At 48.0% G+C, this 17,220-nt stretch overlaps 1 protein-coding gene across 2 annotated transcripts in view; it reads right to left on the bottom strand.

The window, feature by feature from the left end:
* XRN1 (5'-3' exoribonuclease 1) overlaps positions 1 to 17,220 on the bottom strand; it is a 2,611,979-nt gene that overhangs the window by 1,612,325 nt on the left and 982,434 nt on the right. For both annotated transcript variants that reach the window (XM_069618274.1, XM_069618273.1), the window contains exon 16: positions 10,619 to 10,788. In XM_069618274.1, coding sequence (XP_069474375.1) covers positions 10,619 to 10,788 — 170 coding nt within the window. The remainder of the gene's footprint in view (positions 1 to 10,618; positions 10,789 to 17,220) is intronic.

Raw genomic sequence — 17,220 nt, 5'->3', positions numbered from 1 at the left:
TTCCATTTGTGGCAATTATAGCTTGCCAACAGCGTTGAAATATTGTTAATCCTTGTTTGGAAAGCTGCCGAAGTGGTTACCCCTCTACCCATAGTGTAAAGTTTTGTGCTCTCCTTATCTGGGGGTGCCTCTGAAGAAGCTAACTGTGTTCCTGCCCTTTTACGGGTTGTGTTAACCAAGAGCGAATCTGGCTTAAACTGTACCCTGATATAGAGTGGGTCAGACGGCGCTGGACGGAAAGATTTTTCAACTCACGGGTTGACTGCCTGTGTCTGGTTTGGGGTTTCCAGAGAAGGTTGAATCCTTCTTTGGACAGATTGTAGAATAGGGATGAATTGGGTGGCGGCCTTCGTGTCCCGCCATATATCTTCTACAACGTCCTTATCGAGCTAAGTCTCTTGCGTTTGGCTCCCAAAGAATTCAGCTGCTTTAATTAACATATCATTATGGAGAGGCTGATTGTCGACTGGCGAACCAGCCACTGGCGAGTCCTGCTGAATCGGACACCTCATCGTCATCATAATAATGATGATCCGACTGTTAATAGGTTTCATTTTCATCAGTGTCCATGTGAACATCATACAGATCACTCTGGACTGGCTGGACTGGACACGAAATAGGAAGATTATCAGATTGAGCCTTCTTAGATGGGTGCTGGGAGATGGAAGCTTCAGCTGTTGGTGGTGTGGTTTGGAAATTCTGGTATGCCTGTTTTTTTTCCCCTCTAAGAAATTGGCCATGAAGGTCATCCTAGTCATGACCCTGTCTATGTCTTCAGCAGTCCATGTGGCTGAACTTGGAATGACAGCAGGGAACTGAGGAGTAGTGTCCTTTCCTTGGGGAGTAGGATAGCCCTGGGGTGTAGACTGGCACTCAGACTGAGGCTGGCCCTTGTTTTTTAAGGCTTCTGCCAAGGAACCGTCCTCCTGTGGGACAGTGTGTTTCTCTTTGTGAGTAGAGGTAGGCTTGTCCTTATTAGCCTTCTCCTTATGATTGGGGCTCTTAGAGGAGTATTTCTTAGAGTGCTTGGACTTCAGAAGGCTCCCAGGGACATGCTTTTTGACTAGGTGGGACAAAGTAGTGTATTTTGAGTTTACAGCTGTTTTTGACGTGGGATGTCGACTTTCGGCAGTGGAGCGAACCGTAGCCTCATCTACCGAGGTTCGGCATTCGGTCGATTGTTTAGGCACGGCGACTCTGTCTTTAGACTTACTGGGCCTGTCATGAGATGATCGGGACCTCGAGTGCTCAGAGGACAGAGATTCTGTAGACATCCCCCTTGACACGTGTGTGGGCGATTGGTCGAGAATGTCGATTCCTTGACACGGACTATGTGCTTAGTGCCGGGGGTCATGGTAGTGCTTTCGCTGCTGGGTGTCGTCCCTGTAACAGAGCCTCCGGCATGTCTCTTGGGGTCGGGAGCCTGGGTTCGGTTGGGTTCCCCATCACCTTCGCTGTCTGTAAACACTGCCATCACTGCAGGCTCCCTCCATGTCCATGACAGCCTCGGCCTGCATGGCGTTATGGGCCCAGCATTTATTTCTTCGGTCTCAAAGAGTTTTTGGCTTGAAGAGCTTGCAGGCTTGACAATGGCCCTCATCATGATCACGCGCTAGGCACAAATTGCATACCCAGTGCTTGTCCATCCACGGGCATTTTTTATTGCAACTGGGCCAAAACTTTAATGGAGTGTTCTCCATGTTTATAAGGAATGGCAGCTAGGCGAGAAAGGGAATGGTGGGGAAAATGCATTCTACAATGACCACCCCCACTCTCCCTACTGTTAGGGCCTAGGTCTGGTGCAGCCTTCCAAGGCCGAAAGGGTCCTTTGAGTCTGGAAATTCGTTCGACGTTCGTCCTTTTCACCGCATCGATGAGTTAGTCATGATGAGGTAGGTACCAGATGACGCCCTCTCCTCACTGTCCTCCTCTATAACCTCCAGTCTTGACCAACTCTATCCTCTTACTTCCTTCTTCCCCTCTCACAAACCTTCCCAACCCTGGCTCTCTTCACACCTGTCCATGTGCCGCGTCCTCCGACGCCTCGAACAACGCTGGATCAAATCCCCTTCTCTGTCTAATCAATCCTCTTATTTCTCATACCACTCCCTCTACGACTCTTGCCTCTCATCTGCCAAGCGCTTCTACTACTCTACCATCCTCCACTCACAAGCCTCTCATCCTCACTGTATCTTCCAGACCCTCTCTCACCTTCTCTCCCCTCCCACTTCTGACCCTTTCACAAACTCTCCCCCTCTGACTTCGCTAACTTCTTCTCATCCAAAATCCTCTCTTCGCCAGAACAGCCTCTCCTGCTCTTCCTTTTCCCCTGTCCCCCTCTTCCAGCTCTGCCAACTTGTCCACCTTTTCCCCTATCACCCCTGCATGGGTCTCCCATCTCCTGTCCAAAACTCACCCTACTGCTGCCCCCTCTGATCCCATCCCTACCTCTCTCATCGCCAAAATGTACCCTCTCCTTATTCCCTACATACCCACCTTCTTCAACATCTGTCTCTCCTCTGCCACCTTTCCTTCAGCTTTCCAACACGCTACCATAATCCCTATCCTGAAGAAACCTTCTGCTAACCCTCTTCTTGCCTCCAACTTCCGACCAATCTCCCTTTATCTCTAAGCTCCTCGAGCGCCTTGCCTACTCTCAACTTTCTGCTTTTGTCTCATCCCACTCCCCACCTCTCAATCTGGTTTCAGCCCTAAATACTCCACTTAGACTGCCCTCACCTATGTCCTCAACTCTCTACTCACTGCTCGCTATGCTAAGCAATCTTCAATTCTCATCCTCCTTGTCCTTTCTGCAGCTTTTGATACCGTAGATCACCCCTTACTTCTTAGCACTCTGTCCTCCTTCGGCTTCAAAGACTCTGTTCTCTCCTGGCTCACCTCTTACCTTTCCAATGGATCCTTCACTGTCTCCTGGGGCGGCCGTTCCTCCTCCAGTCTCCCCCTGAACTATGGCGTCCCTCAGGGATCCGTGCTGGGACCCTTTCTTTTCTCTCTCTATCCCTCCCTTCTCTCCCTAGTCATCTCTTCTTTTGGCATTTCCCACCACTTCTACTCTGATGACACCAAACTCTTTCTTTCCTTCCTTCTCTTCCTTCACATCCGACCTCCACCTCACTCTTTCTTCCTGCCTCACGGCCATAAAAGATTGGATGTCATCCCACTTCCTTTCCCTCAATACTGACAAGATTGAGGTGCTTTTCTTCCCTCCTAACTCTCTCCCCCTGTCCCCCTCCCTTCATCCACTTTCCACCATCCAACCTCCCCATATCTTCCCCTGCCCGCAATCTCGGCCTCCTCCTCGACTCCTCTCTCTCCTTCTCCAACCACATCTCTCTAACCTCTGGAGCCTGTCACCACAACAACATCCACAAGATCCGCTCCTCTCTCACATCCCATGCTTCCAAACTCCTAATCTCCTCCCTTATTTTCTCCCGCCTCTTCTACTGCTCCTCCCTCCTCTTTGGACTCAGTCTCACCTAACACCCCTAAAATCCATCTACCACTCATCTATTCGTACTCTATGGGCCTCATTACAGGTCGGGCGGTCCGGAATTAACCGTGGTGGTAAACCCGCCGCCACTGTTAATTCCGGACCGCCCGATCCCGACCCCAGCAGGCGGACGTGGAAACACCCTATCTCCCCCCTCCTTGTAAATTGTTCTACATATTGTTCTAATGACCTGTTTCATGTTTGTAAATATGCTTCTCTCACTTTTGTAACTAATACTGTAAAGCGCTTTGGCTTAAAGCGCTATATAAATTCAATAAACAAACACAGTCGAAGTCGGTTGGGAAAAGGAGAGAAAGAGTAACTAGTCTTCATTTTTCCATAAGCAAATGGCGTTAGCCGAAATGAACTCCGCTATAAGCGTCCGTCACAATGGCGGAAAAAAACAATCTGAGGGACCTCGACGTGTGAAGGACCATGGGTACAGTGGACGTCACACTAGGGATAGCATTACTGGCATGCCCTGTCTACGTCCCTTTTCGAGTTTCGAAAAACAACAACTGTAATACTCTGCAGCTTTCACTAGATGTCGGCCTATGCATAGCATGTGATCTAAGCAGATTCCACAAGTCTCCGAAATATCATTACGTCAAACAAAAACAGGGATTGCAGAAGTAATTCTGTCTGTTGAGCTCATCTGGCCTGGACACAGTGCATAGCCACAGCGAATGTGGGCTCTCTGCATGTGAAGTCAACTAAGCCAAGACAAAGGGCTGCATTAGATATTCTGGTTAAGCAAGGTGTTTGAAATAACCTTTAATCACATAACGGTGTGCATGTTGGAATATACACCTGTAAACATGTCAGGAATCAGGGCTGGCAAAGGCGTGGAGTGTGAACATTCGCCTATTAAGACAATGGAGATGTTTAGGGCTTGGAAACTACAATTCCCAGCATCCTTAGAGCTGTTCTGTAGTTCTGCACTGTGCACGCACTGCCAGCTGTCTTTAATCAATAACAGCTTATTAGCAGGCAAACGGCAGCATGCAGGTGTGGCTTATTTTGGAATTTGCAGTCGAAGGCAGGCGGCCACGTGCGGAGAGGAGCAAGTATGCAGGAACTCAAACTCTACATGGACGCGGGCCGGAGCAGGAGGGCGCGAGGTTGCTGACAAGAATCACTGCATTCCGCTCGTTGCCTGGGAAGTCCTGCGGGGCTCCCCAGACCAAAGATAAGTACTGGAGAAAGCACTGCATTATATAATATTGAATGGTGTTAGAAGTGAATTACGGCTGAGCATTTATTGTCTGGGAAGTCCCGAGGGGCTCCCAGACCGAAGTTAAGTAGCGTAGCACATTCCGTTCATGTTCTGCTGGGGAAATTCTGTGTGTGTCAAGTTAAACCTTACTTACAGTGCATGCTGAATACGGCATATTTCGTAACTGGGGAAAGCCTTTTAGCATATGCCTGAGCAAAGGAATTTCCACGGACAAAAACGCTATAGGACATATGGAAATGACGTTCATTTTCACCAGTGCAGTGAACTAGTGGGAAAGTAGCATTTATGTTTGTATGTTGCATTTGCTGCCCGAACGGCCATGTGTACTGTCTAACCACAATGGGGATTTTCCCATGTGTGTCTACATCATATTGCTTGCTTATGTGTTTTCTGGTGAACCAGCAGGGTCTGGTACATGTATTAAGGTGTGCTATATCATTAGTGCAAGTGGTATCACTGTTGGTTACATGTTAGATAGAGTAGGGTCCTTTCCTGGCGCTTCCCCCGTCCCATACAACATAAGAGTTCCTTAGCCTCTTTCTGGCGTTCCTAATTACCCCATCCTATCCACAACCTCTCCCTAACCCCTCTTCCCCCCATTGGCTGCCATGTGGCGACCTGTTTTTTATATCAGGCGCCTGTGCCAACCACGGTGGGAGGGTCGAGTTCATTCGGCTTCCGTGGTTCGGGGGAGAGTGTCAATCTCTCTTCCCTTCCAGTCAAGTGTGATTGTGACAAAACAGCTCATTCTCTCAAGTAATTATAGACTGATTGGACGTAAAAGTACAGCGATTTGGATACACTCTTTTTACACCATATATTAAGATCAACAGAATAAAAAGTGATTGATAGTGAATTCGAATCACATCAACCAGCCCTTAGTTGGAAAACAATGGCTTGAGGTTAGTACCAAGCGATTTGGGTATTGGCATTAACTATATAATAGCTGCATGTTCTATAGTATATAATGAGACAGATTTGCCTCTTTCTTGCAGGCTTGAACAAGAACTTAGGATAATATCCATTCAGGAATGTCTTGTCCACCAGAACGGCATGGACCCATTACATGAACCATTGCCCCGTGTGTTGAAATCATCTCCAGGTCAGTAGTTACTTCCTGCTGGGTCCACATCAGTAAGTGCATCCATCCCCATAGCAACCTCCCTCACCTCATTGTTTGTCTTGTTTTATTTCAGATATCCATAAGTGAAAGGGTTTGACTATTGAACTAGTTCCATGAAAAAATGTTACCTTCCGTCCGGTTAAAGGCCCCTATATACTAAAAAGTAGGTGATAGCTTGGATGTGTGGATCGCCTCAAGAAGGGCTGAAACATGCGTCGACAAGATTTCAGAGATAACATCCCATAGCGGGCATTAGAGTCATTGCTTGAACAACCCAAAGGGTAATGCGATGAAAGAACCTCTTGTGTATAATAATTCTCACCTGTTTGCATTAAAAATGAGAACACAGGAGTATTGAACAATGAATTTCCCCTAGAAGCATGCCTTGTCAGACCTATGTATAAATCATCTAAACATGTCCTATTGATGATAAGTACACATCTTTACTAACCCCACACTATTATAAGTATTTCTATGTTTTAATGTACCATTTACCTGTTTTTTTAGTTACTTTTATGAGAAATTGAGTAATAAACTATTAAGTATTTTATATCAGAAGGTTTTAAGTTGCACAGTGCAGAATTGATTTAAAGTTCTGCAGTGTTTTTTTTAGAAGCATCACTCGACCTGCACAGAAGAGGGGGGGGTAGCTGTATACTCTAATCTTTTTTGCAGACTGGGAAAGCCTCACCTGATTTTACAGGGGCTGCATCAGCCATGCATACAAGCAAATGAACAATGATGTGGTGGTGGCAAGTTACAGGCAGAGGACATGTGAACATAGCAGTAAAGGTGAATCATGAAGAGTATAGTATGTGCACACTCGTGGAGAGCTGCATCCATAAGAGATAGGGGGCCCGTTGACGATAAAAAAAAAAGTGGCACAGTATCGTTATATTAATGTGCCAGTCAGGGTACAAGCAGGCATGCTGCTGTGTTGCAGAAGTGTGAACTAGGTGCAGAATGGTTACACAGATGCTATTGAGGAGGAAGTTCATGTGTGTATCCTCCGGGGAGGCTACAACGTTAATGTGATGTATCATCATGCGCAAGATGGTAGCAGTGAGGAGAGTCCAGATATGGCAGTTAGTCATATCGGGGATCATGGGCGCATACTCCAGAGCACCACGTTTGCAGCATAAAGGGACATGTGTGCGTAAGGAAAATCAAGCAAAGCCATAGCCCATAGGACATGGTGGAGAGGAAGACAGTAACCCTGTTCAATGACCTGTAATGCTCAACCATCAGGCGTGGTCTTGTACATTGTGGCTGAAAAGTCAAGGTCTTACCTCACCCCTCCCCCACAAGGAAACCGTGGCAGAACATCTCAGAGGCTTTGCTCCTTGTGGTGCTGAGAGGACCGACGCAACACCAGCACCCCTCTAGGGGAATCTCTATCTCTACCCCTTTGGAAGCACCTGCCCTGTGGTCTTCCCGAAGTGGCCTGGCCTAAACCCCACACAGCAGACGCGGCTGAGGGTCAAAAACCCCAACCACATGCTGAAGATACAGAGGATTGCTGTACTGCCAGGCCCAACAACGTCACCGTGGCCTTGGACACCTGACATTTATGGAGGGCATTAACGTCCGACCCAAACAGCTTTTGACCACCAAAGGGCATGTCCAGATGTTTAGCCTGGACATCATGTGTGAAGCCAGAAGTTCTCCAAGAGTGGCACCCGAGCACCACACTTGTGGCCATGTATTTGCCAACACAGTCGGCTGTGTCAAATCCTAACTGCAGAATCTGGCGAGAAGCTTACTTACCATCAGTGATCCGAGACCAGAAGTCCCGTCTCATATTTCCCTCAGAGACATGATCCACTGCTTTAGTCATAGCAGACCACAGGCCAAAAGAGAATTTCAGGAATGTGCAGGATTAATTTATTGCTCGAAGAGTGAGGCTGCCCGAGGCAAACACCTTCTTCCCATAGGTGTCCAGTCTCTTACTCTCCCCATAAGGTGGAAGAGGAGGATCGGTGGAAGACTTTGCATTAACAGTCACAGCCTGCACCACAAAGGTCTTCAGGGAGGCATGTGGATAAAAAAAACCTGGTTCAGAGGGGGCAGGACAATGCTTCCTGGACAGCTCCCTGTCTCGCTCTGAAACACTTATGTACGAGCGCGATACAAATAAAATATCATATCATAACTGCAGATGCAGAAGCTGGCTTCTCCCATTCCATGTCACTCTACTGCCACAGTGAAGGGCAGTAGTGTTGGGTGTCAGTTAATTCAAAACTGAATTTTTGAGACTGGATGTAGCAGAGAGGCTGAGTATCGGCCACCCTTGTTGTCAGTCTCCAACTAGATGCTTGAGGCTTAATGGGTCGGGGCTGGAAGAATGTCCAGCTCGAGGGAGGTAAGTAGATCTTTTGGCTTTTTGGAGGTCCGAAGCCAGCCCCTGCACATCCTCACCCTCATCAAAGAATTCCTCTGAGAAGTCACTCTCGCCCCTCTCCTTGTTGTCGATGTCACACAACATGTAGGGTTTGAAGGGGAGAGGAGTATATTCCAGGGGTTCTTCGGTATCATGCTCCTCGGCCAAGCAGAATAAACAAATAAAGTGCAGATCTGAAACCGACATCTGCCGGCCGCAATCCGCACATGGCTTGGAAACCAGTAGCCTTAAGTGAACAGAAGGCGTGGAAAAAAGGCACTGCGGGCGTGGCAGGGCACATAGAGGCATTCAATGGAGCCCCCTGGCAGCAGCAAAGTTTCTGAAGAACAGCTGCACTGAGGATAGGATATCATAGATGAGGAATCTGTGGGAGGAAGGACTCCTTTAGAATGGGCATTCTATAAATAACACATACCTCTGAGTTTAAGAGAGGAAGTTCTGCATGGTCTCCAATTAATACTCTACTAGGCAGCCTCTATTCCAGCTTCAAGTCACAGAAAAGAATCTCTTTCCAGACCTTAACCAAAATCATTGCTCTTTGTTGGATGTAACAATCAGCATGTTCATTAGCCGTGCTTGATCCTCCAGTTTGAACAGCAATATCATCATGCAGGTCTGTTGTAAACCTACTTCTAGTGCCTACTGTTTCCATGGAAGACTCAATGCAGGTGGTTTCAACGTGTCTTCACTTCTAGCACCAGGTTCTCTCTGCTCTTAGCCAGTCCTACATTTCAGCTTGTTACCGACTCACATCTGGACAAAAAGATAGTGATACTTGTCACTTGAGAAATTACAGATGTTTTGAACAGATTTCAAAATCAATAGATTGTAACTTTAGGATGATGTCTACTTTTTACTCCTGGATTAAAATACATTTTATTGGATGTAGTTACAATTACAGAGCCCGGTTCAAGATACACTTCTACAAAGATCAAATGAGTGGCCGGGTTTCAGATTTTCTTCTCTGTTCATGCTGCTACGGATCAAACTACTGCCAGCTGTTTAAACAGGTCTTTTGTTCCTTATAACACAATCCAATATTTGCAGAAATGAAGACTGATTTTAATGAATGTAATCATTGCATTATGAAACTGGCTTCTGAACCATCATAATTTACAAACCTGAGCTAGCATCTTAAGCCTGATCATTTCTTCTTTCATGGATTCTACTACTGGTCCCATTTGCAATTATATATTTTGAGGCTCTGCTTCATTGCCTCTGCATCGTTGGTGGCAGTATCTTAATAGCTAAAATGTGTTGCACAAGTCATTTTAATTCTGCCTTTTGAGATATGTCGAATCTTGGTGTTGAAATCCCTAGCTGGACTCTGGTAGGTGATCCCTTTCAAAGGTTTTCTGCTAAATCCTTTAAGGTATTGTCAAGGACATAGAACACAGCACTGTATGCTACAATGCACAACTGTCTGCTAGTAAGGCTAGTGCCAACAAATACACGCCTTCCTCCCTCTTCTAAAACTAAAGAGGGCTTTTGAAGTGTCCTGTATGAATTTGAAACAATAATGCAACATCTTGAAATGGATTTTGTCGTTTTGTAGTCTTGGGGATGATCACCAGAGGGATGGTTTCAAAATTGTTTTGAAGATTTATTTTTTAAACTTCTGCTCCATTTTACTGTCTTCAAAGGCTCTGGTTCCTTGATGTTGGACTGCTCACATTACCAAATGTTCAGCATGCGCAACTTCAGTAAATAGCTTTTTACAGAGCTCTTACCCCGATGACATCGTAAAAAATACACAGTGTTATTGGCCTTTTATGCAAAATAGATTTTTCACTTTGATATGACCTGCACTGGAGTCTAACGCAGCTTCAAAAATGTTCGTCATCTATGATGGATATCTTTCACTGGTTGCCATTTCTTCAACTCCTTTTCTGCCTTTTGCATTCCGATCAAACCGGATGGCAGGAAAAACAATTAAGAAATAACCCATATGCTGGGGTTTGATGTCTTCGTGGTAATATCATTGATTGTTGTAAACTATGTGCTTCAGCTACAGTAGGGGCATACTTTCAAGAAACCTAAGAATAAGAGAATTCCAGCTCTGAGCAACTAGGTTAAAAGAAATTGAACCAAATGCAAATCTAAGGAAGATTTACATTACAAAACCCAGTTAATAGAAACTTTACCTTCGGACGCCAAAGTTCCACAAACACATGCATCAAAAACACAAACAGCAATGCATTCTTAATCCTTAGAAAGGAAATGTTACAATTAAATCCTTACAATATGTAACTACACGTGTCAGTAACATCTTGAAAACGTTTGACATTCTAAAAACAAAGCAGTGAGAAGCAAAGTTACTTAAAAAAAAAGAAATCAAAGTTTTACCTTGCCTGGCATCTATTTACACATGGGAATTTCTCTGGCCAAGGCGAAGGGTAGCTGAACTCCATATCACTATCATACCAATACTTGAGGCACTCACTGTGCCTGTTTCTACGCATCTCCTCCATACTCAAGCATTTGTTGCCAGGCTCCATAGCTTGTAGTAAACGTTTCTGAAATATTTTATAAAACCGTGTTATTTTGAGTTCTGTGACTGCAACAATTTCAATGACAGCAGAGTTAAACTATAAACGATCACCCAAACTGTCAATATTAGTATCCTGCATTTACACACAAATATCCATTAAAAAAACCCTATGCAAACTTTATTTAAATAACCATTAAGCTCATTAGAAGTTACTGCAGAAGAGAGAAAAAAATGTCAATATAAAATCTCAAAATATACTGGCATCAGGATGATTTTTCATGTCTTATTACTAGGACGCATATATATCAACCGTTCTGGGTTATCCTGTTCACAAGATTTTGGCAGAACCCTTGCTTGAAGATTGTACAACCCTCTAAGAGGTGTGGTAGCAAATGTGTACAAAAATGGGTTCCTAGTGTCTTTCTCCAATCCTTCATAATATGTAGTCAAAACGTATCACACATAAATTGCACAGTGTTGCAGCAATATATTTGTGAAAACAAATTCATGCAAAATAAACCATTGGTGAAATCATTTAGCATAAAAAAAGGCTGGTACAAAGACAATACAATGGTTGCCATTAAAAAAGGAAGGATATAAAAGTGACAATTAATAAATTAAAGTTACTCACCATAGTGACTAGAGTACTCAGTGTGTAGCACCCTTTTCTCCATCCTTGTGTTGCACCCCCCAACATGGGGACAGTACCGGAACCTTTGAAGCAAAAAAATGAGCTACCCCTTCAAATTTAGTATAGTGTGAAGGCATGCAGCCCTGGGCATAGGAATGCCCCTGAGGCCCCACCCTCTGGTGCCTCACCTCAGTCCCCTTTTGACCTATCTGACGCTTGACTGCCTGGCTGTACTGCAAGTTTTAGCCACTGGCACACTAGGGGGGGAGGTAGGTGGAACATATGGAGGAAAGGGGACTAAGGTCTATGAGTACCCTAGTCACTACGCTGAGTAACTTTAATTACTCATAAACCCCCGTTCCTCCATTATGTGCGGTGAGGGGGGATAGCCCATGGGAAACAAGTTTTTCTTGGAAGCAAGACAACGCAGTGCAACACAAGTTTGAATGCTGATCCCACGCTTAGAAGCCAACCTCTTGTAATAAGCGAGTTATAAAAGAACAATTATAATCCTTGTGGGTGATATGACCAAAACCAAGACAATTGGGTTGACTTGTAATCACATGCGTCATACTTCAGAAGAAGCAAAAAGGTTCCTCAGAACCACCTGACCAAACTGGTAACCACCTTACTAATGACTACCCAAGATACATGCTTTGGAAAGGTGACCGTGGTAGCTTTGGCCTGACTGGGTCAGCGTGGATCCCTGCTGGCACAGTCTTCTCCAAGGCCACATACGCTTCTGAAATGGCCTGGACCATCCAACAGCTGGTTTAAGTGGAATGGTGAGACCACATTGGGCAGACGGTTGGATGAGTGTGAAAGATGACCTAGTTATTGTGGAAAGTGGTGCAGGGATCACATGACAGCGCCTGCAGCTTGCTAACTACGAGCAGAGGCAAGAGCCACCAGCAGGACCGCTTTGAGCATAACCCACCTGATGTTGAACAATGCCATTAGTTCGAAGGGTTTATGCTGTAAGGTGTCGAGAACGACATTCAGGTCCCAGATGGAAGGGGCCTATGCACCAGTGTGAACAGTTTGGACATGCCTTTGAGGTGGGCCTTCACCAGCAGGTTGGCCGCTGGTAAAGTCTGATCCGGCGAGTTTTTGTACACCTCGATGACCGCCAAGTAAGTGCAGCAAGTATCCACCTGGACACCTGACTGAGCCAGGTGCACAGAAAAAGACAACACATTGTCCAAGGAGCAGGAAAGGGGGTCAATACCTTCTCCAAATTCCCAGTGGCAGAACCTGGTCCAATTACTAGTGTAATGCAGGAGAGTGGGCAGCCTCCTGGCATCCTGTATCTCACAGTCACTTTCAGAGAACAGAGAATGATGACGTTTTAGCTGTTCAGGAGCCAGGCCAAGAGTGCCAGCTTTGCCGGGTCCGTGTGTTCCACCACCCTGTGCTGCTGAGTGAGGAAGCCCCTGCTGGGGATCGGAAGGTGGACCGGCCCCTGGGACCGGAGCTGGAGGAGGTTTGAGAATCATGCCCTCGACAGCCAGTGGGGGGCGATCAGGATACGGCTGCATCCCACTGAGGCAGAAATATGTGGAGGGCACTGGAGCAACGGACGAGGAAACACATAGCACGTGTGTCCCCCCAGAGACTACCGACCCGCCTGTGAAGCAAAGAAGGGGCATTTGGAGTTCTGAGGCGATGCAAATAAGACTAGGTGCAGAAACCCCCACATCTGGAAGAGAGCCAACACGGAGTTGGTGTATAATTCCCACTCACAGGTGATGTCACCCGAGCAACTGAGCTGCTCAGTCTCTGTATTGCTGCCCCCCCCCCCCCCGGGAGATTGATCAACGCGATTCAGATCCCCTCTGACAACGCCCACTCCCAGATGGACACTGCTTCCACGCAGAGGAGGGGAGACCGGGTCGCCCCCCTTCTTGTTCAATGAGAACATTGTCATTGATTTTTCGGTCCTGACCACGTTTAATAGCCATATGGAGTAAATGCATATGTGCACACTAAAAACAATGCAAAAATTGTAAAAATGTAAATACTGCCACCAGCTTGTATTTAGTCACATACAAAAGTAACCAAAAATCCCAATTGTAAAAGACTAGAGTGGTACAAAAGTATCTCCACTGCATTGTACAATGTTGTGTGCACTATTAAAAAGTTAACAAAAAGGTAAAAAGACAAAAGGGGTGCTGGTCCCAGATTCTGTGCCAGGATTCCTCAGATCTTGGCACCCACAAATAGCATTCCCAGCAATCCATATATGATGGGCATTCTGCAGGTTCACAACAGTCGAGCAAATTATAGATTCCTAACATCCTCCCTTTGGAGAATCCTGCCAGGGATGATAGTTATAATGCATCAGAGGCCCTAGTGTCTCACTGTTTAGTTACTGGGTGGCTCACCCAGTGCCGAAGTTGTGCTTACCTAAATCCCTCACATTCTGACAAACCAAAGGACTGTTTTTATTCCTCAAACGTGAGCAGGGAACCCTCTTTAAAAACTAGCTCGAGTCCAGGCAGAAAATACCCTGCCTTACAGGTATCGAGAAAACTCAAGATTATTGATCATGAGAGACGGCGGACTAGACCCGAGGGGGTACCCCATCTCCTGGTCCCCACGTATCAACATCCGAGCGTGTGCCTCGTACCAGATAGAGGTGATGCGCTACCCAGAGTTCCAGTCAGTGACATGAAGGCCGGCCACCATGGAGCTAAAATAATGATGAGTTGGCGGGACTCCTTGATTTTGCAAATTACTCTGTGAATCAGAGGCGTGGGCAGAAAGGCGTATTCTTTCATTCCGGTCTACTGGATGTGAAATGCGTCGCCCAGAGAGCCGGGGCCCTGACCTTGCCAGGATGCGAAATGGGGACACTTCTTGTTGTGCCAGGTGGCAAAGAGATCCACCTGGGGGTGACCCCACCTGTTGAAGATCTCCTGAAAAACGAGGTCGTTTAGATGCCACTCGTGATTGTCTGCTCCCAGCCTGCTGAGCCCGTTCGCTTCCAGGTTGGATTCCCACGGGAGGTGGACTGCTGTGAGGTAAATGTCGTTTTGCAGGGCCCACTCCCACCTGCTGATCACCAGTCTGCACAGAGGGGAGGACCTGGTGCCTCCCTGCTTGTTGACATAGTAAATGCTGGTCGATTCGTCCGTCTGGATGAGGACAGCCTTGCCCCAGAGAAGTGGTAGGAATGCCCTGAGCGCTAGCCAGATGGCGTTCAGCTCTAGCCAATTGATGTGGTATTCCTGCTCCTGTCGAGTCCAGGTGCCGTGGACAGAGAGATTGTCCAGGGTGGCTCCGCAGCCGAGACAGAGGAATCGTGGCGACGATGGCCTGCGGAGTGGGCGGACGAAAGGGCTTGCCCATCCGTAGGTTGCAGTCTCTGGACCACCAAGTTAGGTCCGGGTGGAGAGTTGGAGGAACGTTGATCATCTCAGATTGAGAGCCCTGCTCCTGGTTCTATGAGGCTGCGAAATGTAGCTGAATCCTCCTCATCCTTAGTCTCGTGTGCGAGACAGCTAATAGAACCGCTGCCATTAGACCCAAGAGATGTTGGTACCACCATGCCGATGTCACTTCTCTGTTGAGGAAGTGGGTGGTGGCCCTCTTGATAGCCAAGATGTTGTCCTCTTAAGGAAATACCTTCTGAGAGCATGTGAACCAGATGAGGCCCAAAAATGTCAGTCTGCGTGGGTTTCAGCTACGACTTCTTGATATTGAGCGAAAAGCCCAGATCGTGCAGTGTGTTCATAAGGGCATGGGAAGAGTGGTGAACCGCTTCCGGAGATGTAGCCCTGACGAGACAGTCGTCGAGGTGTGGGTAGATGTGGAGGCCAGAACCCCCTCTGCCAGCTGCTCGACTTCAGATTGGGGTAGGCCCAGATACTCTGCCAGACCAGCAAGATGTTCGTGGAGGGCCCTGGTTGAGGATGGCGTGGCCGGATCCTCCTCCTCATCCGTATCCTGCGGATCCGGGGGATCCTGTGGAGGAGGAGGAGGAGGAGGAGGAGGAGGAGTAGTAGTAGTAGTAGTAGTAGTAGTAGTAGTTGGCGCCGGAGGCTGGATACAGGGACCGTGGCCGGAGGCTGAGGAGGCAGCAGAGGTTGAGGAGCCGGATGAGGCAGCTGCGCCGGGGCCTGGGGCGCTGACGGAGGTGTCTGTGGTGCCGCTAACATGGCGGGAATGACTTCCCTGATGGCGTCTTTGAGGATAATGCCCATCCGAGGTGACTTCATGAAGCCGAGGAACCTCTTGAAGAAAACCTCCTCGCTGACTGAAGAGGTGGCAGGGGGTACTGACGGGGTAGCGGGAGGCTGCTGTGGCTGCTGCATACCCTGTCCATACGGACACAAAGGAAAGCTGCCTTGTGCATAAGAGGGGTAGGCTGTAGGCCGCGTACCTGGTTGAAGCCAGTCCCACCTTGACACTCGTTCTTCACCGAATTCCTGGAATGGCGTCAGACGGGTGCCTCTTTCTGGCACGGCAGCCATTTTGTAGGGCTGTCTGCCACGTACCTGCGACGTGTTGCTTGGCCTGCTGGGCCCGGTGTCTCCTCCAAGACTCTTGCGTGTGGATCACAAGGCCTACCCTGCTCCTCGGGCCTAGGCCCGGTAGGTGCGACACCCTCGATCGGTAGGGCTGCATTTAGGCGCCCGCTCAGACATATTGCCAGTAATAGGGCGTAGCCCCTCAGCCATGGTGCCGGTATAAGAGCGGAGCCCCTCGGGTGAAGACCCGGTAAAATAACATTTCGGACTCTCAACACTGACACCGGGGGGATCCACGGATCCCTCGGCCCAGTAGCTGTAGCAGCCTTGATGCACCTGCTGGTGGAAGGACCTGAACAGTCCCTCCCGCGCAGGAGAGTCCCTTGGGGAGGAGTCCCCCTTGCGGGGTGCGATGGAGAATATGGGCCCTACCTTGTGCCTGTTTCGATGTTTCACGAAGCTCTTGAAGTCCTCTGGAGGCGACCTCTGGAAAAGCTCCCTCCACTTGGCTAGTCTGTTCTTCAGCGCATTTGAGGACAGCGAGTCACACGCTGAGCAAGATTGTCAACCGTTGTCTGGGCCAAGGCAACGTAGGCAGAGAGCGTTGCGTTCTGAGGTAGGGAAGAGCCATTGCAGGATGGACACCTGCTAAACCCTGTAGAAGTCGACATGTGCCGGCAAGGATTGCGACGCATGAGGACTGAGTACCTGAATGATAAAAAGACAAAGACAAAGAAGAAGTATCCGTGCGTGGAATTACATGGCCGAAGCCAAACCCAAGAGCCCTGGTGAATTCGGCCCGTTCCCATGGACGTGGAAAAGGGGACTGAGGTGTGGCACTGCAGGGCGGAGTCAAGGCAGCGCATGCTCCCTGGGCCGCGCCCCTGCGCACCTCTATTTAAAGGGGAAAAAGGATTTTTCTGGTGAAAAGGGTTCCGTCTCCGGTCCCTTGGAAGGGACGCCCATACAGTATGGAGGAAAGGGGACGGGACGTAAGAGTAGTGGGGTGTGTACGCAGTATCATCCTTGCAGCGTGGAAGGACAAGTACGGCTGCTTGCACGACAGGGCTTGGAACTCCCGACCCCGCCTGGCCAAGGTGATCGCAACGAGGAAAGCGGTCTTCCACAAGACAAACTTGAGCGGGTATTGATGCATCAGCTCAAAGGGTGCCCCCATGAGCTTAGTCAAGACCACATTGTGTTCCCAAGCTGGGGCAGGAGCATTTACCAGCGGAAAGTCCTGAAGAGTCCTTTGAGAACTGCTTCATGAGTCTGTGCGACCACAGGGAAGTCCCTGCCACGGGAACAAGAACGTGTCCCCCATGCTCCTCAGCTGCGGAAACCTTCTGGCGAA

This window comes from Ambystoma mexicanum, chromosome 10, assembly GCF_040938575.1.
Source record: "Ambystoma mexicanum isolate Mex_15411 chromosome 10, UKY_AmexF1_1, whole genome shotgun sequence".
Classification (NCBI taxonomy): domain Eukaryota; kingdom Metazoa; phylum Chordata; class Amphibia; order Caudata; family Ambystomatidae; genus Ambystoma; species Ambystoma mexicanum.
This window is presented reverse-complemented; position numbering and strand designations above follow the sequence as displayed.